This window comes from Phascolarctos cinereus, unplaced genomic scaffold (genome assembly GCF_003287225.1).
Source record: "Phascolarctos cinereus isolate Bilbo 61053 unplaced genomic scaffold, phaCin_HiC Scaffold_5;HRSCAF=322, whole genome shotgun sequence".
Taxonomy (NCBI): Eukaryota; Metazoa; Chordata; class Mammalia; order Diprotodontia; family Phascolarctidae; genus Phascolarctos; species Phascolarctos cinereus.
In genome coordinates, this window is record NW_027555958.1 from 444,353,735 (window position 1) to 444,378,559 (window position 24,825).

The 24,825-nt window shown below is 42.0% G+C and overlaps 1 protein-coding gene across 4 annotated transcripts in view; it reads left to right on the forward strand.

Moving 5' to 3' along the window:
• Nucleotides 1-24,825, forward strand: part of RPAP2 (RNA polymerase II associated protein 2) — a 79,632-nt gene that overhangs the window by 29,001 nt on the left and 25,806 nt on the right. For all 4 annotated transcript variants that reach the window (XR_002322191.2, XM_020975379.2, XM_020975382.2 and 1 more), the window contains exon 11: nt 6,382-6,450. Coding sequence is in view for 3 of the 4 variants with exons in the window: in XM_020975379.2 (XP_020831038.1) it covers nt 6,382-6,450 (69 nt within the window). In the remaining variant the exon portion in view is untranslated. The remainder of the gene's footprint in view (nt 1-6,381; nt 6,451-24,825) is intronic.

Here is a 24,825-nt window from a genome sequence, read left to right on the forward strand (position 1 = left end):
TACTCCCCACATTGCCTCCACCCCAGAGAAGCCCTTCCTTGTAACAAATAACTCTACTTAAGAAACGCAAATCAGTGCGTAGCTGAGTCCAGCAGCGGAGGGCTCATTCCATCCCTCTAGGCCATCGCCTCTTGGCCAACTGGTTCTTCGTTCTTGGGGTCACGAGCTAGAGCTCTGGGCTCCATATTCCCAACCTGATGTTTCAGTTTTTCTTCTAGACTCTGCTGCCTTCATCTCCTCAGGGAGACAAAGCTCCCCTTCCACTCAAACCTTGATATGTAAGAAGACTTTGCAGTATCGATCCCTTCCAGGCCTGCAATTCTGGGATGACAGAGTGGGCTTCCCCTCATGAGATGCCTCTCTCCCTTGCTTCCTTCCTCCCTCCGTCTCTGCCTCCATCCTTCCTATCTTCTTTCCCTCCCTCCGTTACTCCCTTCCTTTCCAGGGTGACCTACAGCTGGGCAGGGTCTGTAGGGAATTCCTGTCTAGGTACAGGCTAAACTGTGTCCCCTGATATTCTTCCAGTTCTCATACTGTGGAGGTCGTGCTGGATTGGTGGTCTGAGGTGATCTGAGTTCAAGTCTTATCTCTGTCATTTATTAGCCTTGTGACGTTGGGCAAATCACTCTCCACTTCTGAGCCCTTCATGACCGCTGAAGTTTCTTCAAGCTCTAACTTTTAATAGCTTAAAACTGCACAAGATTTTTGGGATGCCCCATATTATCCTATGAGATTCTCTTTTCCTGATATATTCAGTTTTGGCTAGTTTCATCAGGGAATAACTTGAAACCAAGAAAAAAAAAGTTGATATACAGTGATATATAGGCCCTTGGGCTATAAAATATTTGGTTTTAGTCAACAGATGTTAATCACTACTGGGGGCTGGGTTGGAGAGAAATGTTTTTTAAAAGTGCGAAACAAGATTCTTGTCTTTGAGGTTACATTCTAATTGGGGAGATAAGTTTAACACATACAGTAATGAAGAAGTACTATAATGATGCACATTTTTATAGGTTTGCAAAGTACTTTATATATATTGTTTAATTTGATCCTCAGTTGTGAGGATCAGATAACCCTGAGGAAGGTGCTATTGCCCCATTTTATAAATGAGGAAACTGAGGCTAAGAGCATTACTCATGGTCCCACAGCTAGTGAGAATCTGAGGCTCCATCCACTGGTGCTAACGTGTGTGGTGCAGATTACATGCTATTGGAGGTCAGTGGTTCCTGTGATCACATAGATTTGGGATCCTGACTGGTTTCTCAGTAGGAAGCTGAGCCATCGCTGTTTCTTGACATGTGCACACTTGGAATATAGCTAAATCTGTGGAGGAAACTGTGGTGCTTAACGTTGATGTGTTCTGGTTTGTATATTCAGCTATATTGGGGATTGTTTCAAAGAGGCTTTCTTCCATGCATTAGAAGGTCAGAGTCTGCCAGCAGAAACCCAATTGGACTATTACCAAATTTTAGCAAAATTAGAGTAAAAATGAAACTTATGTTTTCAGCTGATCTGAGCTTCACTTTGGAAGGCTTCAGTTCAGCGGGTAGCGAGCTGGAAGACGTGTGCACCAAGGACCTGTAAGCTTGTTTTAACCAGAGTTGTGGCCCTTGCATGCACATTTCCACAGGGGCAGATATGAAGAAGAGGGAATGGTCAAAATGGGATTGCATTCCCTGGCTAAAGCAAAAGGGCATGAATGACAGGAGGAAATGGGAGAGGGGCCAGCTCAAAATTAACAAGGAAATTGTTTCTTTTAAATTCTTGCTTTAAATTGGCAACCTGTTTTTCATGGCCTTTCTGTAGAAGATAAGTTTATTAAAGTGTCTGCTTGTTTTAAGAAATATCTTTGAGAAAAAGCAAAAATGGTTATAGAGTACTTGTCTCCAGATGTGAGGATCGCTCTAATCAAGTGGCCTGTATTGTGTGCCCCAGGTAGTGGTTTCTGAATTCCATAAATGTTTCCAGGTACCTGTTACACCTGTCAGATTCAGTCCCATGTAATAAGTAAAGTAACTGAGACATCAACGTATCTAATCAAATCTTGGTACAAATTTTGAAGCGTGGCTCCTCCTCTTTGTGCTCCTGCACCTCCTCTGGTGTGCTTACTTTATGTAATAGAAGCAGCCTTTTACTTCCTTTTCTAACATATCAGTCCCTTCCATTTGAGTTGCAAATTATTTAATTTGGGTAAAAACAAGGTAAAGCATGAGTCAGCCATGTCTTTTACCAGCAACTAACCTATTTTTAACTGTTTTGGGGAAATTTTTCTTCTGAGACCTTTGCATCAACAGATCAGCTTGTGCCTAACAATGATTGCCTGGATTGTTTTCTACAAAGGACCATTTACCTGGGGATTTAGTTAGAATTGTTTAAAATGACTCCTTCTTTTGGAAGACTGTGCTGAATCTAGCCTGCTGCCTGGCTTTGGGGTCTTCCAGACTCATCTCCTTCTGGAGGTCAGCCCTGCCACAGATGTGTGTATCTGTTTCTAAGCTGACTCCTTTGCAAGTAACAGATTGATAATATTGACTAGTGTTGAGACCTTGCTAACCAATACAGGCACTGGGGAAGAGTTCATTGACACCAATAACCATATTTCTCCATTTGTGTCTGAGAACAATTGCTTTTAGAGCTCAGATCAATAGGAGACCTTGTAAAGCATAAACCTGAAGCCACTTTCTGTGTTCTATGAAGAGCCTTTTCCCCAGTGACTCAGAGCTGTCTTTTCCACTAGATTTCAGCACAGCAGATTAACCGGAATTTTACATGTGATTTACCTGTCAGAGTGTTTCCATCAGAAGGTTCTTAATAATGGTTTGTTACTGTCATCAGGATTCATCAAGGCATTCTTCTAATTCCATTTAGTTTCAGGACAGAAAGCATTTAGGCTTTTTTAGAAGACATTTTTAGGCTCTTCCGCTTCCGGGAGCCAAGATGGCAGAGTGAAAAGGTAGTCGCTCTCACCCTCCCCTATTAACCTCTGAAAACCCAGAAAATATCACCTCAGGAAAAAAACTCTGGAACAACGGAGCCATAAGAAAGACAGGGAGCAGCAGTGCAGCAGCCCAGCAAACGGATCTCCCAGTGCCTCAGCAAAAATAAGGGAAGCAGCACTACAAAGGGCCCCAGGCAGATAATCACCCTGCAGCATTCATCTGAAAGGAGCTGAAAAAAGCAATCTAGAGTCTTCCTAAAGCCCCAGTCTTGCTGATTCCAACCCAGCACCAGGTAAGCTGTCAGAACCTCCATCTGTCAACCAGGAAGAGATCCTGAAGCCCTGGTGGTAGAGCAGGCAAACACCAACACCAACACCTGGACCTCCAAGTGCCTCAGTGAGGGTGGGGGGAACTGGTGGAAACCAGCTCAGAAAACCACCAGTTGCCTCAGCACTCTACCAAAGGAATCTCCCAGTGCATTAGCAGAAACGAGGGAGACAGCACTGCAAGGGCCCCAGGCAGATAAACACCCTGCAGCACCCATCTAAAAGGAGTTGAAGAAAGCTAAAGGAAAGGAAAAGCAGGCAACATAGAATCGCCTGAAAGTTCCAGCCTTGCTAATTCCAGCCCAACATGAGGTAAGCTGCTAGAACCCTACAGCCTCCAATTGCCAACATAAGAGGCCCCAGCACACAAAGCCAGTGACCAAGACCTAGGCTCCCAACACGAGAAGCTTGGGTCAGTGCCCTCTGTTCCCCAGCAGGAGAGCTCAATCTCCTTAAAGGCCAGGGAATAAAGAAACCATGAGTAAAAAGAAACGTGCCATAGATTCATATTATGAGAAGAGTGAAGATCAAGACAGAAATTCTGAAGAGGACAACACTGTCAACAAACCCACATCTGCAGCAACAAAAGGGAATATGAACTGGTCTGAAGCCCAAAAAGCCTTCTTAGAAAAGAGCTCAAGAAGGATTTTAAAAGTCAAATGAGAGAGGTAGAAGAGTCCTTAGAAGACATTTTTAGCAATTATAATTGTATGTGGGAGCTAAAAGTACTTGTACTTTTCACCCATTTATTTCAAATTCTACAACTTCATTTATTGAATGATACAACACAACTAAAATCATTTAATAACCATTAAGTTCGTTGTTGCTACATCAAAGGAAAAGTTAAACAATTTGCCCACACAGACTACCCCTGAAAATACTACATCTTGAACATTTATGTAATCTTAAAATTATTTTTGAAAATCTTTGGGGCATTTAAGAACAAGAAAAGGGAGTTGAGCTTACCTGTTTTGTAATTTATTCTGCACGTTTAAACCTCTGGGTACTTTTTCTTAGTTTCTTTTTAAATTGCTGTCAACTCAGCATCTATAACAAACACATATATATTCCTTTTCTATTACTTTTAAGAAACTACTTTAGGAAAGAAACTGATAAGCTGGAATGCATCCAGCAGATAGCAGCCAAGAGGATGAAGGAACTGGAGACCATAGGAGGGTGCCATGCCTGATTAGGTATTCAAAGGGCCACTATCTAGGACAGGCTTAATCCTGCTTGGCTCTAGGGCAGTGGGTTGCAGAGAGCCAAGTTGAAGCCAGCTATGGGGGAAAATGGATTAAAAAAAAATGAGAGTTATCCCTAAGCAAATGAGCTGCCTCAGGTGGAAGTGTCCCCTTTCCTGAATCTCTTCAACTGTTGAGATATTCCTAGTCAGCTACAGTTTGGACTAGATTAAACTGGGATCTGGGAACTTGAACAGGAAAAAAGTTAATCATTTTTTGATGTAATTGATTTCCTTTGCAATCCTGTGTATTTTATTCATTTAAAAATAGTATTCAGAGAAGGGGTCCATAGGCTTAATCAGACTGTCACCAAAGAAGATTATAAGACAAAAAAGGTCAAGAAGCCCCTGTCCAGAGGTTCTTATGGTTCCTTCTAACTCTCATTCTGGGGAAGTGGGTCTTATTCTCATATTTAAACACTCGAGTTGCCAGGTTTTTTTAGACCACACTGTGTGTACTATGTTCATGGGTGTGTATGCTAATTTTACAGTGAAACTTCTTGTAGTAAAGTGGCCTGTTAAAGAATTGGGACTTGGGGTCTCACAGTGAAGGAAGTGAATGCTTACTAATCATTTCCCAGATGACCCCCAAACAAGAGATTTAACTTCTTCTTCTTCTTGGACCACTTCCCTGGCAGTATTCCCAGAGTAGTAATCTATCCTGAGGGAGCTGCTGGAGAATCAGAGAATTCTCAGAAGTTCAAGCGGGTGACGCAGAGTGCTCAGGGTGAAACTTGACTTTGGATGGTTTTAATAACATTTGCTTGAATGAAGGCTTAGTCCTGCACTCTCAGCAAGCTCTTTGGTCATCGTCCACTCTCTGCTGCCCACGTTGTCTCCTCCAGAGTTCCTTAGCACTTCTACCGAGGGCTGGGCAGGGCCAGACGAGGAGGCGGCATTCAGCCAGTTCCTTCTTTGTCAAAAAAAAAAAGGGGTTGTGAATAAGAGGACTAAAGTAACTTTGGTAAATAACCATGTATTTTCCACACTGTTTCTGGTTCCTATCTCTGTCCAACATCAGTATTGTTGTTTGTGTAAGAACCGAGCAAGATCGTTATTTTATCTGAAATAGTATTTCTCAAATGAAAACTGTATACTGTCTATTGTTTAGTCATTTTTCTGTCATATCCAACTCTTCTGTGACCCCATTTGGGGTTTTCTTGGCCAAGATACCAGAGTGGTTCGCCATTTCCTTCTCCAGCTCATTTTACAGATGAGGAAACGAGGCAAACAGGATTAAGTGACTTGCCCAGGGTCACACAGCTAGTGTCTGAGGCCGGATTTGAACTCTTGAAGATGAGTTTTCCTGACATCTAGCTGCCCTTTGTATACCATCTGTCTACTGCTATATACCATCCTAGGCCCATAAACTTTTTTTTTTAACAAATACTAAGTGCATCCTTCTTTATAAAACCTGACTTTTGTTTTATTCATATTGCTATAAATTGTGTTTCATCTGAAAATAATGGGAGAGTTGATTTTTTCACAATCCAGAATTTTTGCAAATCCTCTGTTCTCCTACCTTCAAGGCCCAATATGAAATAATAATAGTGTCATAACATGACTGCTGAAAGGGCTTCAGAGCTAACCTTGCATTAATAGATGCAGAGGGTCCAGCATGAGAGAGGACTTCTTTCTGTGCTCCACTTCATCCTGGTCTGATGGCATTTAAAGTAAATTAAGATTACTCTATTAATGAACTTTTGTAGTCTGATGACTCTTTGATGGTGAAACCTTTGCCCAAAGCTGAGGGAACAATGCAGGTGGAGCGGTCAGGGGGAAGGCATAGAGGTGGGCTGGTCCAGATGGTGTCTGTGGTCCCTTCTCTTTTTAAAATTCTTTGATTTTAACCTCCATGTCTTTTACTGTTTTTCAGGTTAACAAATAAAAATATCATTCACAAGCCTGCAGAATGGACCCTAATTGCTATTGTATTATTATCATTGTAAGTACTCATTGAGTTTTTAAATTCTGAGTAATGTTCTATAGCTTGTGTGTGTGTATGTTATAGTATTGTTGTCCAAAAGCCATGCAGCTTTTGAAGAATTTTGTTTGAAAACATAATTGCTTAGTTAACTTTCCAGACTGAATTGTAAAAGTTCTACCTTTTCTCTGTACCCTGTATCCTGTATGGTGGGGAGAATAGTACTTATTTAAATGATGTATACGTGTGTGTGCGCGCGCGTGTGTGTGTGTGTGTGTGTGTGTGTGTGTGTGTGTGTGCGCGCGCGTGTGTGTGTACACACATATGCATTCATGTATAGATGGGTATGTATGTATATATCTACACACATAATGTGTGCACGTGCACACAAATATATGTATCTCCCAATCACTTTATTTTTGCATTTTTTTAAACCTTCATTCTGTGGAATTTATAGTAAAGGTGATTTCAGTTAGTCCCTTTTGAAATAGGAAAGTTTTGGAAATTTGGAAACTAAAAGGCAAAGCCAGCACTCTGCATTTGGTATTGAGTGATGAAAGCATGTTCATGGTCATCCCAAAAGTCTTGTTGTTTAGATATCTCTGACGTACTCCCCTAGCTGATAAGATTTCGTCTCTCTTCCACATATTTTATCATTAATGGCATCCAAAAACTCCCTATAGACCCTGATTTCCCCAGTTAATATGAAATTTTAAAGTTCAGTGCTCTTAAAAGAAATAAAAACAATCTTGCTACACACGCCCACATAAAACATTTAACACGGATTCGCCTTTTAAGAAATCACTGGTGGGTTCTCAGGCTGAGCCTTTCAATAGGGTTAAAACCATCAAGTAATCTTTGTGTGTTTTTCAGCTTGAATTACAAAATTGCGGAAATCTTATTTCTGGGACCATTTATTACCACACCGCTGCTGCGGCTGCTTTGGGGCTTATTGGGGCACTGAAGCCTGTAGGATATAAAAGTACTTAGCAGCCATTCCCAAGTCAGGGAGTGTCATGGGCCAACACGAGCCGCCTAGCCCTGCTCGCACAGCCTTTGATATTGCTTCAGTCTGACACATTGTTCTGGCTTCCCTGTCCCAAGAAAGACTGTACCTGGGGCATTATTAGCACAGGCTTCAGCGAGCCAGCTCTGTCTGGGTCACCCTGCCCACCTACGGCTCATCTGATTCATTAAATCAGAACACAGAAAGTAACTTTACTTAAAGCCTTGATATAAATTTTTTATCAACCATAAGAACAAATCTTTTGTCATTTTTACCATTCAGGCTTCCAGTTGACTTGGTAATTTGTGAAACAGATCTTATGAATTTTTCAGAGTTCCTCACATTTCATTAAATATTTTGGTTACTAACAAAAAATATTAGTGTCTTTGCTCACCTGTCCTCTCTGATGCCTCCTGATGAATGCCTATATAGGCTGTATTTTAACTTTACTTAATTTAATTGCATTAAAGGAGAAATAACATTTTTTTCCTGCCAAATCAGAGACCCCAACACAAAGTAACTTCAGAACCCTGCTTTTTTAAAAGTTAGTAACTGAAAGGATATTTTCTTAAGCATAGCCTGGTTGTCTTATGAGCAGTGTGATGCTGGTACACCTTTCTTCTTTCAAACCATTACATCTGATTTTAATAGAGAAAACACAGGTGGTAAAAGACATATTGAAATCTTTAATAGATCTTCTAAGTGCTATGTTCCTCCCTTAGGTTAAGGGTTAAGTGCAAAGGTAGGAAAACTTTCTTTCAAGAGCCATTGGCTCACAAAAATAGCAGCCTTTTGAGAAATGGGTGTTAAATGATAATACAGTTAGGAATACTTGGAACTGGTTGAACCAGTACGTGCAAAGGTCGGCTGGTCTCGGTCTCGAATGAGCAGGTAGGAGCTTTTCGGCATCTTAAGATAGCATTTGCACAAATCATCACTGGTGACTTTATGGAATAACTTAGGCCAAGAGGTGCCCAGGATGGGCTGGCACAAATTGGTTGTGATCTTCACTATGGAAGGTAGAGGAGGTCACTGGCCCATTTAAATACACCTTCTGGGGGTTCTCTCTTATGTCACTGCTAGCACGTAAGTCCTCATTAATAGCATGTTACAACCTAGTCACTGTACCTACATTGTGATTCTTGGGAGGAACACCAGTGTTTAAAGGGTGGTTTTTGTGTCAGTAAAAGTACTGGGTAACTTCACTCCTAAGCAGTCCAGCCCAGTCTCTTCCTCCCTCAGTGCTGGGCCCAGCTCACTCTCTGTATGAAGTCTTTGGCCAAGGTCTTACATACATGCATGCATACATGAAGACATGCATACACAGGTATGTTTTATACGCACATATAGATTTCACCGTGAATAAATACAGATATGTTTGTATACATAGATGTGACTAGTTGTAGTGATAAGAAATATTCTGGAAGCTGTTTGGAGGAGAGATCAGAGGGTAAAAGAGCAGTGGTGGAAAGAAATGTTGTACTATGTCAATAGGGACACATGGTATTGAAGGTATTTATTAAGGTTGCCTTGGGAAGGAATTGGGAGGTGAATGTAAGATCTGCGGAGGCAAGGTTGACATAACTTGGTAATTACTTGGATATAAGAGAAAAGGGAGGTAGGGAAGAATCAGTCAGTGAACGCTTATTAAGTACCTGGCACAGATCTATGCTTCAAGAATATTATCAAGGATGGAAAGGAGAGAGAGATACTGGAGACAAGGATATCAGTTAGCAAACTATTGCATAGTCCAGGCAAGGGTGAAAAGGTCCCGGGCGAAGGTAGAGAGAAAGGGGTCGAAGAGATGTAATTCACAAGACTTGGCAACTGATGGGAGCTGAAGAATAAGGGGAAGGGGAGGGCCAAGGCAGCTGTAAAGAGTACCAGTGTAGCGATGGAAGAGAGATGGGTCGTGGAGCAGCAGACGAAACGAGAACAGTCAAAAAGAGAAGCTAATATCTCAGGTGTGGGGATATGTTGGCCTTGTAGTGCTGATCGTAAGGGAGGGTACAGTGTTCTGGAAGACAGGCCCAATACCTGCTTTTTCATAGACGTGATTACCGACGCTCATTAGAGCAGTGGTCTCCCCTGTGGGCTCCGTGATAGCGTGCTCTTAAGGACACCTCCTTCAGCTGTTTGGAGATCATGGATCATCTCATTGGTGTAAATGCTGCTTCCATCTCCCCTAACTGCGGCCACTCTTCAACTTAATAATAGCCAGCATTTATCTAGCATCTTAAGGTTTGCAAGTCACTTCACAAAGATGATCTCACTTGATCCTCACAACCATCCTGAGAAGTAAGTGCTATTATCAACCCCATTTTACAGATGAGGAAACTGAGGCGGCCAGTGACAATCACCTAGTAAGTGTCTAACTAAGGGTTTGAATTCAGGTCTTTCTGATTCCAAGTCTAACGTTCTATCTACTTCCCCGCCTCACTGCCTAATGGGGAGTCATGTAGTGACCACCCCACGCAGTGATGAGCCCCTGAGGTCATCCAGGCTGGTCCTCAGACTGCAGGCATGCAGTGTAGTGCATGGCCCATCCTGGAAGCCCCTTTCCAGGGTCAGCTCCATGTCTGAGACTTTGGTGCCCGTTAATCTGTGACTTTGGAGTGTTCATCAGTCAGTTACTGGGGATGGCAGAGCAGTGATGGGAGCTGGTCCTGTTTGCTTGCTACCTTTTTCTCATTGTAAATCTCCCTGTCGGAAACTCGCAGCCTTGAGAGAGCAAGTTGTTGGTCTGTAACATGAAAACCAAAGGTCTTGGCCTTGTCGAGCCCTTGTGTCATCCACACCAGTGGCTTCCCTTCCTACAAAGCCTTCGTTTACAGTGTGAGATCTCACCCCTAATGGCGCATGGCTTCATAGGGCAGGGGAGGGGGAGAAGTCAGGAACAAGTGTTGAATCTACAAAAGCAAGTTTTTCTCTCATGTTTTCATGTTCTGTGTTGCTTCATAGAAGTGAATTTGCTACTTTCTCCTATTATCATCCCCACAGTAGAATTTTTCCCAGGTAGCAGGAGGCTTGTTTTTGTGCTTGTCTCCCAAGCACCTGGTATAGTGCCTTTTACCTAGTTAACAAGCATTTAGTAAGAGCTTATGATGTGCGTGCCAGACACTGGCAATGCTTAAATAAGGGTTTGTGAGGTAGGATAAGCATTTGAAGAACAGGATCAGCCGCTTCAAAGGATCTGTCAACATAAAGAGACTGGTTTTCCACATCCAGGAACATACGTACTGAATGATATTATTCTTTGAAGCAATCACATTCCTCAGAAATTTTAAAATTTCTCTTTTGTTATCACCTTAAGTTCTAGTTCATCAGCCACTCAAGAGAAGACGTCGTATTGTTTTGTACTCCTGAAGCACCCTACCTTTGTCCCATGCTCTTTTCTGCCCGCCCTCTTTCCCTCATCCACTGATATGAATCTCCAACCCAAGGACCCCTAGAGAGCAAAGCTGGTGCTAGCCTAGCGCTGAGGGGCCCTAAGGAGAGGGACTGAAGCTCAGAGCCAGGGGTGAGCTTTGTGGGAGGATATGGGTAAGCACAATGACACACATGCTGTAAGACTGCTCTTTAAGTGCTGCATATATTTGGAATTGGCCGAGTCTCATAAGCACAAATTACTAAAGGAACTAGAAGTCAAGAAGTGTTTCTATTTTAAATGTATTCATTCTCTCCAAATTCAATTGGAGAACCTTGGCCAATAGACCAGTCCCTTGAATTCTGGTAGCTTACCATTAGTTGTACATTCCAGAAAGGGTCAGGTGAACTCAGTGGGAAGTCAGAGAGAGACTCGTATATTATTTTTCATGGGGATTTCTAGCTATCAAATGAAGCAGAAAAAGACCTATTCGTCATTACTAGGAAAGACTAAAAGGGAAGAAGAGACATGGCCACTCTAACAAGGCCACTTGCTGTTCTCAGCTTATACCCCTGCTAGACTCTAATGGAAAGCTTTCAAGATAGTTGGCTACAAATGTCTGTTTCCATTTTGTTTATTTGAACTGGCTGGTTCCAGTGAACTGTGGTCCGCTTCATGGGCAAGGCCTGTGCAGTGGTGTGTTCCCTCTAAAAGCTTTCGAGCTGCCTTCGCTGTTTGGGGAGTAGCATGTAAGCCTTGGGAAGCAGTAATTAAACAGATTTGACGTGGCCGTGATCACCAAACACAAGCCATCAGTGGACACGTGCAGCCACTTTTGGTAAACGACCACTGAGAGACACTCTGGAGAATTCCCCCTCTAGAGTCAGCAGGCGTGAAAGGAAGGATCTGACTAAGGCGTGTTCCCTTGGCAGCCTGTTTTTATAGCCTAGCCATCGCTAACTCTTAGTGAAATAGTGACCCACCCTACTGTGAAAGAGGAAGAGCTGAATCCTTAGAAATGTACACACAGAAGTCATTTTCTGGCACCTTTCTCTTGAGGTGTTGCCATATTTACACCTCTTTAAATGTGTCTGTACATACTCATGTTCAGATCATTTTACAATTGGGGTGGTTTTTAAACCATACATGTTGTAACAGAAGTATACAACTTCAGAGTCAAGGGTCCGTAGCTGTAATCTGATCACAAGGCAGGAATCCCATTCTGTTTGTTTCTGTGTTCATTACAGGAGCAAGTGATTCCCAAACCTGAATCTGTCCATCCTGATTCATTTTTGACCTTTACTCTGATACTTGAGCCTTCAGATCAGCTTCTTGCACTATTGGAATCTCTTCCACATGGGTTCATGGGCAGAAAGAACTTTCCTGTGTGAGCTGGCTTTACTTTATGCCAAGTGGCAAGTGGTGCACTAAATTTTGAATTACTCATCACTATAGAGTCACAAGTATGCAGCGACGGGATTTTGCTTGTGCAAATCTTCAGTTTTGTTTGGCATAGAATTCTGTATATCCCATTACTCTGTTGATAATATACACAAATGAATTTTGGTTCCTTTAGATTGGTTCAAAATGTGAGGGGAAAAGACTTTGGGCCACGGAGGGCCACAGTGAGAGATGTGCTATGTTATTTTTACAGTGTAAGAGGGGAAGCAAAAGGGAACTTCTGATGTGACTGTCGCATGGTGATTCAGAAGATGTTCTGAAACAGAATTTAAACATTTCTGGTGTGAAGCTCTCAGGCTGGTGATCTCTGGGAGAGAAAATTCTTGTTGGGAATTGTATGAGATATGGGAGAATACCAAATCCTTCCATCCGTCATGTTGCTACACCTAGGATCAGAGCAGCAGGGTTCAAATCCCTTGCTCAGCCACTTTGCTCTCTGTGTGAGCAAATCTTGGGCACGCCTCCAGTTCAGTTTCTTTATCTGTAAAATAAGAGGGCCTAAAATTAGCCTCAAATGTCCCTTCTCACTCTCAATTTCTGTATGACCCAGTTACAGCTTCCTAATCTTAAATTCCAAATGTCTTGTCAATCAGTGCTACATAAAAACGGATATTTTTCCCATAATGTATGAATTGTCAGTCAATAAGTATTCAGTATGTGTTGCGTTTGTATGCGTGTTTCTGTGAACTTACGTGTATAAACACATGTATAAATATGTGCATTATTTTTACTTATATACATACAACATATAATAAATACACGTGTATTGTGTATGTATATTTCTGTATTTGGGGTGTGAAACTACATGCGAAATAACTAGGTGTGAAATAGTGTATTTATAGATCATAGAAATAGATATTGCATCTATATGTAGCTAGTTTGCTGTATCTATTTCACACGTAGTTGTTTTGTGTCCTGAACGTCTAAGGGTTTCGTGTCAGTCTGTCCAAGATGTTAGCTCCCATCCTTGGAGAGTGACCTACATAAGGATCACTGAGGGTGTGGGTGAAGATCATGAAGGACTCTTGGAAAGAGTGGAATCTCCAACCGTCCATCTCTCCCTGCGGCAGGCGTGGGGCGGCCTGCTCCAAGTCCCGCCCCTGGTAGCAGCCCAGAGACGTGTCCGCTCAGCCGAGATGCCGCCATCACCATCCCCCCCCCCAAACTGTGGGGAGAGGAAGGCGAGTGGAGTAAGCAGCCTTGTTTCTACAGGCCTCAAAGTCAAGTGTCCACTTTTACATTTGGCGGTTTTGTTATGCATGAATTTCATCAATATTTTAGAAATGGATACTACACACGTGAATGAGTCCTTTTTTATTATGTTGTGTTAACCCTCAGAGAAAGTAGTTCCTGAGGAGCAGGGACTGTCTTCCTCCAGGGTTTGTATCCCCAGCGCCTGGCCAGGTCCTAGGCACCTCCTGGGCACTTATTAAATGCTTGTTGATTGACTGAGTATCAGAGCCTTACTGTGGTTGAGTGAGGGTCACGGAGGACAAAGACTGGGTACTGCAAATCTGAGAAGTGTGGCTTCTTGGTGGCAGTTATGGAAATAAAGCATGCTGCTCTGTCAGCTCCATCTGAGGGCCTTTCACAAACAGGATTTAGATATAAAATTTTGAAGTCACAGCAGGCCCACCCTTTAAATAAACCTCATTGCAGTTTATCATCATAAAGTGAGTTACAAAGGACTTGTTTCTTTTATAATTAGAAACATCAGTGGAAAGCATCCCTGCTTCCTTATTAATAGGTAATCTTTAATGCATTAAATGCAAACACTGTCAGAGCATAAGCCATCTGTCATAAGAAAAACATGTCGGTGGGTTTGGCTAATAGCATCTCTTGCAATCAAAGTTTTTCTTTTATCTTAGTTAAGTTTTCTAGGTAATGGTTTTGAAATAGACTCAGCAAATTGTCTTTTAAAACCATGTGGTAGAGTAGCCCCAGGGGCAGCCCAGAAGAGCTGGCCGCATCGCCAGGTAGTCTTTGCGTCCACTGTTTTTAACTTTCCTCTTGAGAGTAGAGTGACAGAAATGCTCACTACAGCCTGACGTCTGCCATCTCTTTTCATTTTCATTCAGGATTCCAGATTTCCATTTATACTAGCAGCTTGAGGAGGGCAATTCTCCCCTCATGATGATCTCTGTGGCTTGTGCAGGGATCTCTCCCTCAAACCACCTCACTTTGATCTGTAAGCACTGACTAATAAACTAAGGAGATAGGTAAATGCATGTGGACACACATGCGCAGATGTGACCAGATACTCTCCTGACAGAAGATTAGACCGTGAACGCTTCCAAAGAGCCTTAGAAAACGACCATAGTAATCTAGTGTTGATAAATCCAGAGATCTGAGCTTTTGGGACAAGAATTCACTATTTTACAAAAACTGCTAGGAAAACTAGAAAGCAGTTTGGCAGAAACTGGGCATAGACCAACATCTCACACTGTATGCCGTGATCAGGTCAAAATGGGTACATGACTTAGACAAAAAGAGTGATACAAGCAAATCACTGGTCAGATCTATGGATAAGGGAAGAATTTACGACCAAATGAGAGAGCGAGAGGATCACAGGAATTAAAATCGATACTTTCGATTGCATTAAATTTAAAAAGTTTTGCTCAAACAAAATGAATGCAGCCAAAATTAGAAGGAAAGCAGGAAACTAGGAGAAACGTTTATGGCAAATTTCTCTGATAAAGGCCTCATTTCTCAAATATGTAGGGAACTCAGTCAAATTTATAAAAATATGAGTCATTCCCCAGTTGATGAATGCTCAAAGGATGTGAACAGACAGTTTTCAGAAGAAGAAATGAAAGCTTTCTATGGTCATATGGAAAAATGCTTTAAACCACTACTGTTAGAGAAATGCAAATTAAAACAATTCTGAGGGTCTGCCTCACAATTATCAGAGCAGCTAACGTGACAGAAAAGGAAAATAATAAATGTTGGGGGAGATAGGGAAAAATTGAGACACTAGTGCACTGCTGGTAGAGTTGTGAGCTGGTCCAACCATTCTGGAGAAGAAGTTGGAACTATACCCAAAGGGCAGTCAAACTGTGCATATCCTTTGACCCAGCAATATCACTACTAGGTCTGTATCTCAAACAGATCAAAGAAAAAGGAAACGGACCTATATATACAAAAATATTTAGAGCAGCTCTTTTTGTGGTGTCAAAGAATTGGAAATTGAGGAGATGTCCATCAGTTAAGGAATGGCTGAACAAGTTGTGGTATGTGATCATGATGTCGTACTGTTGTTTGGTAAGAAATGACAGGCAGGATGGTTCCAGAAAAACCTGGGAAGACGTATGTGCATTGATGCAAAGTGAAGTGAGCAGAACCAGGAGACAGTTGTACGCAGTAAGACCAACATTGTGTGATAGTCAACTAGAAATGACTTCGCTGTTCTGATCAGTACAGTAATCCAAAACAGTTCCGAAAGATTTATGATGAAAAGTTCTGTTCACCTCCAGAGAGCGAACTGATGGAGTCTGAGTACAGATTGAAACATAATTTTTTTTCACTTTATTTTTCTTGCCTTTTTTTTTTTGGCAACATGGCTAACATGGAAATATATTTTGCATGATTTCACATGCATAATTGATTTCACATTTCTTACCTCCTCAGTGGGTGGGGGGGGGGGAGAATTTGGAACTCAAAAAAAAATTTAATGAATTTTTAAAATAAATAAAATTATTTTTATTTTTAGAATAGGAATAGAAACTAGAATAGTTCTAGAATAGGAATGAAGGTCCTAAAATCTAGATCCTAGTACTGACATTGACTAGTGATTTCCTTAAGGGACCTCAGTTTCCTCATTTGTTAAAAAAAAAAAGACAGGGAGGAATAGAGCTGAGGAGAGTGACTAGGGATGGATAGATAGATTGATAGATCTATCAGTCAATCTGGGAGTCATCTGCTTAGATGATGATTAAGCATGTCAGAGCTAACGAAATCACCAAATGAAAGAACATAAAGGGTATGGAAGAGGGTCCCCCACAGTTGGGGGGAAGGATATAACCATGGTCTGCTAAATGAGACCAAGAAGAAGCAGTCAGACAGCTAGGAAGAACAGTAGGAGGAGAGAAGTATAATGACAACCCAGGGGAGATAGTATCTAGGAAGAGAGGGTGGTCACCAGTGCTAAATGCCACAGAGAGATCAAGAAGCATAAGGCTCATGTCCAGGATTCTCAAGTCTGCTGTCTGCCAAGTGATGGTCACCCCCTTTTCCCTCCTGTATTTTGCTGTTACTAAGAATACTGTTAGGAATGTTTTGGTATGTAATGGACTTTTCTTTTTTTCTTTGTTCTCCTTGGGGAATCCGCCCAGGAATGCAGTTGTTAGATCAGAGAATATGGACGGTTTAGTCACTTGCATAATTCCAAATTGATATCCAGATCAGTTGGACCAGTTCACAGTTCCACAAGCAATTTATTAGTGTCTTCCTCCCCAAATCCCTTCCAACATTGACTTCCCCTTTTTTGCCACGTTTACTGTTTATAGAGTATAAAATGAAAACTTGGAATGACTTTAATTTGCATTTCTCTTATTAGTGATTTGGAGTATGTTTTTAAATGGTCATTTATATCACTTAATAAAACAACAAACGTGTCTACCTGTGTGTCAGTTTCTGAGAATGCAAATACAAAAAAATCAAACAATCCTTCCTCTCTATAGGGAAGACGAGTACATATATAAGTTAATACATCACAGATATAAAGTAAATAAAGACAAATATATATATATTATATATATATATATATATGTACACACACATACATATAAGGCATATGTTATATTTAAAATATTAGTTAAACACAAAATAGTTTGGGAGGAAGGGTCATAGCAGTTGAGGAGGGGGTGGATCAGGAAAGGCTTCAGGCCAAAGATGATGCTTGAGTTGTATTTTCCAAAAAGAAAGGGATTCTGTGAGGCATTGGTAAAGATGGGGTGCATTCCAGATGTGTAAATGCACAGGGATGGGAGACAGACTGCAACAGAAAAGGAGCAGAGAGAGGCACTCGGGGGAGCTGGACCACAGAGGGAGGGAGGGGGACTAATGTCCGATAAAACCTGAAGGATAGGTTGGGGCCAGGTTGTGAAGGGCTTTCAAAGCGAAGCAGATATTTGGGCCAAGAAGCAGGAGAAAGCCCCTGGGGCTGAATAGGGAAGTCATGGTCGGAGCTGTGCTTGAGGAGTTGCTTTGGCATCAGCGGGGTTGGTAGCATGGCCTGGAAGTCTAGAGCTCTTTCTGGACCTGCTGCTGTCTCTGTTATCTAATATACAGAAGTCCCAATGCACAGACCCCAAGGGGACATTACAGCAGAGGACATTTTTAATGCAGGGTGTCATGGGAAGGGTGCTGGCTTTGGAGTCGGAGAGAATAGGTTCCCTACCTCTGCTGATGGTAGCCCTCAGTAAGACCCTTCACCTCTTGGGCCTCCTTTTCTTCTTCCATAAAATAAAGAGGTTAGACCAGGGGAGCTCCAGGGTACTTTGGAGCTCAATATAAGGGATCATCAAAGAAATCTGGACAGATGAGGAACCTGAGGCAGAGCAAGTTTGAGTAACCTTAGGCAAGGTCACAGACCTACGATGCTGTGTTTTTATTTAGGGTGAGAAACAACTTGGGAAAATACTGGGGTTGGCCCCACCAAGGAGCAGCCCCGACTTTGCTCTCTCCCCATGCAGCCTCCCCCTGTCGTCTTGGCTTCTGTACCGAGTCATCCAAGATGAAACGTAAAGATTTTTCTTTCAAATGAGGAAATAAGTGATTTGATAGCAGCACCCCAAGATGTTGGCAAGAAGGAGCAAAATCGTTGCGAGAGGCAGCAGGCGGCGGTGAGCCCGCTTAGTTTATAAAAATCCTTATTGATCCGTGGATAGTTTTGTCTGCCAATTTATTGTTTGTGATTTTTCATTGTTATTTTGGGGTACGTTTTTATCTCTGTACAAGGTAGCTTCCAGCTCTAGGACTGGCATCCTACATGGAATTTTCTTTTATTAGCAAAATCACATTTAAGGAACTGAAAAAAAGTTTGTTCTCTAACAATGTTTATTCTCTTTTCACTTCCTGATTTCTTTCTCTTTTGTGATGAAAGGCTTGGAGTAATAAGGCCCCATTGATACACTTTCTTTGAACTAAGGACTATAATCTGTCCAAGTTTCTTATCTCTGGTGGCTGACAGCTGATTGTCAGCAAAGGTGAGCCATAATCTGCCCAAGGCCCAGCAGGTGTGCCCCCAGAGCTGGCCAGCCCCTGCTAATATTGCCAGCCGCTCCTCAGAGGGCAGTATGCCTCTGCCGTGGTCATTTTTAGTGCTGTAGAGTTCAAGAAACAGTCCACAGATGCCAGGATGTGGTCCGGGAGGAAGAGAAGGGGATGGAACATGTATTGTATTAGAGTCAGTCAGGTGGTGAATGATAGCCATATAGTAGGGGAGGTTTCCTATTCTTACAAATTAGGCTGTGCTACAAGACCACACATTTGAATGTAGGATATATTTAAAAGTGTGTGTTTACCAGAATTTTTCAGTCTTTGTTGATAATCTTCTAGAACATTGTAATTGGTGGCCCCAAAGATTAGTCTTTGATAAGTTGTCCAGAACATACAAAAGTCTCTACAAAATAAACAGAAGGTAACTTGGAGGCATTGAGGAGCAGTTGGGGGATCAAAGAAGACCTCGTGCATGAGATGCTGTTGAACTGAGGTTCGGATTTCAGGAAGGGGAAGTGAAGAGGAGATCACTCCACACCTGGGTGATGCCCAGGAGAGAGTGAGGGTCTGGCTGGACCCTTGAACAGTAGGAGGGAACTGGGGTAGACAGGGTAGGAAAAGGAGCTTGGGGCCTGCAGATATGTAGGGCTTTTAAAGCTAGTCAGAGGAGTTTTATTTAAATGAGAGCCACATTTCTGTAGGTGATAGAGGTTCTGGAAGAGTGCCATTTAAAGGACAGCTAGGTGGCACAGTGGATAGAGCACTGGCCCTGGATTGAGGAGGACCTGAGTTCAAATCCAGCCTCAGACACATAACACTAGCTGTGTGACCCTGGGCAAGTCACTTAACCCCATTGCCTAGCCCCCTCCCAAAAAAAAGAGTGCCACTTAAAAATAATAATAATAATAACTACTCACATTTATGTAGCACTTTAAATTTTCCTAAGTGCTTTCTTTCCTTTCCACAACTGTGTGAGGTGGGGGGTGCAAGTATTCTCAGTGTTGCAGATGAGGAAACTGAGGCTATCACACATTAAATTACTTGCTTATGGTCAAACAGTCCCTTGGTATCTGAGACAGGACTCAGAGCCAGGTATTTGGATGGATCACATGGTATTGGTTGAGATGAAAAAGTAGAATTACAGTTGTATTTTATTCTTAGCTGAGAAAGAACAGAAAGAACACTGAATTTAGAGTGAGGAGACTCTCATTTGCTGGTTGTGTAACCTTGGATGAGTCACTCTGAGCCTCAGTTTCCTCATCTGTAAAATGAGGATATTTGCATTACCTTCTGCATAGGATTATTGTGAAGATTTTGGTAATAAATACCAATATCAGCTCTCATCATTATTATTCTCTGGTGTATACATATTTTTGATAACACTATCATTTATCCAGCATCAGTGGGGTATTCCCATAAGTACATTTTCTGGATAACTAAGATTGCTACCTTTAAGTTCCAAAACTTTCTCTTTTTAATAGGAATCTTTCTGCAATAGATTGGATTCTTTGATGGTTGTCAAAGGGAGCTTTCTCCAACCTCTTGATGGTTCAGGGCCATCATCGATTTATCTATCTGTGACCCTCCTAGCCTTCATGTTGTAACGGTTCTCCTTTTCACTTCTGTTGTACACCTGATTAACCAGGAATTAAGAACTTTACACTGAGCCTGGAGAGCAGGGTCCGAGAGTGTCCAGAACCTGGCCTGTGCCTCTGTCCCCTCTTCTTTCGAGCGTACAGAGCCACCCTTGACCTTTGTCAGATTTTCTCAGAGCATTTCGCCTTCTTTGTTCCACCGTTCTTACCTCATGCAATGAGTACCATAAGCCACCCTCATTCTCTCATATACACTTCTCGGAGGCCATGAGCCCCTTAAGAGCAAAGACAACTTTAGGGGTCCCATTTCTTTTTGAGTATGACATGACTACTGTGTGGTGTTTCCAAGCCTGAGTAGCTGCTGTGATTCATCCAAGTAGCTAAATGGGCCATTCATCAGTCCCCCAGTGTTTTCATAATTCTCCCAATGACTCCCCACAAAACTGTTGTGTAGAATGTCACTTGCAGGAGCAGAGGTGTTAGAACTGGCTGAGCTCTTGAAGGCCATTTGGTCCAGTACCATTTTACAGATGAGCTGAGGCCTGAAAAGGTAAAATTACTTGCCCAAGGTCACGTAGAGAATGTGTGGCCAAGCCAAGATGCCCCCACCTAGCATGAGGCAGTAAGACACTCAGCACCGGCTCTGGCACCGTAAAGGATCAAGCACATCGTCTCAGCTCGTCGCCTCTCAGATGCCCGGACCAGCTGTTCTTTCTGGACCTAGTGAGAACTATATAGAAAGTGAGCTTGAAATCCTTTTCTTACTGGGAAATATAGTCATGATTGGGACCACTTGTTTCCATTAGAATGTAAGCTTTTTGAGGGCAGGGACTGTTTTTGCTTTTTCTTCACAATCTTCAGTATCTTCAGTGCATAACATAGTTCTTGATACATAGAAAGCATTCAGTAAATGTTTTTGATTAGTTAATTCTTAATAATTATTAGTTATTATAACTGAAATTTATATAGTATTTTTAGGTTTACAAAGCATTAAAACATGTGTCTGTGTACACACACACACACACACACACACACACACACACACGAAACCTTACCTGAACCTCACAATAACCCTATGAAGTAGTTAGTGTAAATATTATTATTCCCATTTAGCAGATGAGGAAACTTGAGTCTCAGTGACATTTAATAACTTGCCTGGGTCATCCAGCTGATAAAAGACCCCAAGTGCAATATTATTCTCCATCCACTCTGCTATCTCCCCTTGTTTAGGGCATAAGGGCCCAGCAGATAGACAGGCAAAAGAAAAATAAGGCCAATATTCACTCTGTTTTCTTTTGCTCTTGGCCCATGATTTAAGTGGTATAGGGAATTCCCTTATGAGGAAGGTCCCTATTCCTAACTCTCTGGCCAGCCTGCTGGCTCACTGCCCTTCCTGGCTGCCTGTTGATTCCGTTGGCCTCTAAAGGCTAATCGTCGTCCAGTACAGTAATGAAGTAAGTTTAGAATAAAAAGAGAAGGCATTTTAATGCTTTCCTCTGCAAATCAACCTCTGTTCCAGAGGACTCACAATGAGGCAAGCTCTCTACCTCCCAAGAGAGCCCGTGGATTCAGTGCAGTTGAAGCCTAGATTTCTTTTGGACTTGGCTTATGTGGGAATTTATTTTGCATGATAATACGTATTTGTAATGGTTTTGTTTTTTGTTTTTTATTCCTTTGTGAATGGTTGGGGAGGGGAGGTAGGAAGGAGAAAATTTGGAACTGAAAATAAAATTGAATTTAAAAACTGAAAATTAAATTAAAAACTGATGAAGACTTGTAAAAGAATGATTGTCAGTTTAAATATTTTAGTAAAATTTGTGGAAAATATGAAGACATACAAATATAAAATTATATATTATACTAATTCACATAAAGCATTCAATATTATGTCTGGTGTATAACCTATATCAGGCTGCTTACCATCTCAAGGATGGGAGAGGGGAGAGAGGGAGAGAATTTAGAACTCAAAATTTTAAAAAATGTTGAAAATTGGTTTTACATGTAATTGGGGAAAGATAAAATATTAAAAATAAAAATATTTTGAGTTTGGGATGATATTAAGAACATGTCTTTAATTCAGAAACTTTACTCCCAAATATTTTTCCTGTGTTTCAATATGATCTTGATAGTATGAAAGGAATGATTGCAGAACAGTTTATTATCATGTAGGTAATAGTAATTATATTTACCTGATGTCAATATTTAATAACATCCCAAATAAAATTCTGAAGAATTCTTTAAATCCTCTAGATGTTGGGGTGTGCTGGTTAAATTAGGAGTGTTTATCAAATGTTAATGTTTTCTAATGCAAAGTCTTCACTCTAGGCAGATCTCTGTCTCAGAGAGAGGCAGCCTCTCTCTTAATAATTTGTTAGATGTTTCCTTGAACCAAAGTTATAAAGATATACTATTCAGATAATTATTTAGATTAGCCAGATTACCTCCATATGATTAAGTTCACCAAATATTTGTTGAGTGTCTTCTAGGTGCAAGGTACTTCCAGGATCTCTGAAGTGTGTTTTTCAATTCTCTTTTCACTCTGTTAATAACCTAGGATAAATCTTTCTCTTTGGTTGTACAATACAGAGATTTCACACTTTTTCAGGTTGTCCAGGTCTTCTGATTTTTCTTCCTTCATCTTGATAGTTCTGGTTAACAGCAGTCAGTGGAAGGGAGAAATGGTTAGATTTCAGATCAGGACGCCTTGCTGCCTTTTGAAATCTGCAGAGCACCAGAGAGGAAGGTGATGAAAACCAGAGACAGAAGTGAGGTTCAGGATTATCTGCGGGCTTCACTGTTTGTGCCATCTTGCTTTCTGTTTACGTGAGAAGAGTGAGAGCTAGCAACAGTGTGGGTCCAAGATAACTGCCTTCAAAGTCAGAGGGATCTCTAAAAACACGAATTCTCCCTGGGAATTCCAATATAAACGTCCATAAAGCTGCTGTTACTGACCTAGTGAGGAGCCAGCCCATCCAATTCAGTAAACACATTGTGGCCTTCGGTGGGCACAGTCAGGCCTCTGGGAAGATCCCAGTGGGAAAAAAGTTGTCTTTGTTCTTAAGGGGCTTATGGCCTCAAAGAGGCGCGTATGAGAGAATGAGGGTGGCTTATGGCACTCATTGCATGAGGTGAGAACTGTGGAACAAAGAAGGCAAAATGCTCTGAGAAAATCTGACGAGGAACAAGGATGTCTCTGTGCACTTGAAAGAAGAGGGGACAGAGGCACAGGCCAGGTTCTGGACACCCTCGGACCCTGCTCTCCAGGGTCTGTCTAGAGGCTCTCAATTCCTGGTTAGTCAGGTGTACAACAGAAGCGAAAGGGAGCGCCGTCATAGGACGCAGGCGAGGAGGCTCGCAAGCTGCCCATAACAACGGGGTCAGGGACATTACTCACCCAGGTCACCCAGGTCACATGTGCCAGAAATTACATGTGAACCCAGTGCTCTTTTCACTACATCAGGGCAGTTCCGCCACTGGGGCCGTGAGTTTCCTGATCTGCAAAAAGGAGGCTGGTCTAGAATGATCTCAAGTGAATGTGATCAGGATTCTTGTTCTTTTTCTATACACAAAGCTCATTTATACCAAGATGAAAGTAATCCAAGGCGTTGGTCAAGAGAGCAGAGAAGAGCCCTGGGCCGGGCCTGGCAGATGCTGTTCAGATGCTGGTGGGCTTTGCTGGTCTCTGCTTGTGTGGCCTTGAGTGAATCCTTCCTGCCTCTTGGCCTGCACATCCACACCTCTCAGAAGATGGAGTTGTCACGCGCCGGTGCCGGCCTGTGCCAAAGAGCCTTCAACTCTCCAGCCGCTGACGTCCATTAAAACTCAGCCACCCCTGTGATAAAATCTCACTCAGTTGGGTTAAGTGGATGGAAGTCCAGGCTAATGAGAGAAGCTTTGCTTTTCAAAAGCCGTTTTAAAATTTTCAAGAAGAGGCAGTAACTTGAACAAGGTGAACAAGTATTCCCTTGGAGTGCTTTTAATGGAATAAGAATGATCAACAATTATTTTGTTGGGTAGTGGGCTTTCCTAAAGTGTCACCAAGTGCTGGAAGATTATTTGTTCTTTTAAGTGGTTTCAGCAGTCAGGCTTTCACTTTTCATTTGATTAGCTCCACCATAATAGTTTACAAAAGTAAATTTAAGGCCCAATTCAGTTCAACAAATATGCATTAAGCTGACTGTAGGAGGCAGTGTGGTACAGACAAAAGAGCATAGACCTCAAAGTCACAAGACTTGAGTTCAAATTCTATCTCTGCTGCTGACACTCTGTGACCTTGGGAAAGTTGCTGAGCCTCTCTGGGCCTCAGTTTTCTCATCTTTTAAATGAGGGATTGGGCTAGATGACCTTTAAGAACACAAAGATGAAGCAGAGTTCACAGCTCTGTGTGTGTGTGTGTGTGTGTGTGTGTGTGTGTGTGTGTGTGTGTGTGTGAGAGACAGACAGACAGACAGACAGACACCGGAGGGGGGGGACAGGACAGGACGAGGGAGGAATGGGAGTAATATGGAAATAAATATAATGCAAGGTAGAACATGGTAGGACAAAGGAAGGATTTAGATGAGGTGCTCTCAGAATTCATGTGAAGGACCTCAGGGAAGGGTTCCGGGGGGTTCAATGGCACCTGAGAGAGGGTGCATTAGGAGGATGTGGGAATGTCCTATCCAGAAGCATAGAAGCAGGAGGAGAGTTAATGAACAAACTTCTGCTTTAGGATTTGCAGTTTAGCAGCTTTTGTAAGTTGGTTTGGC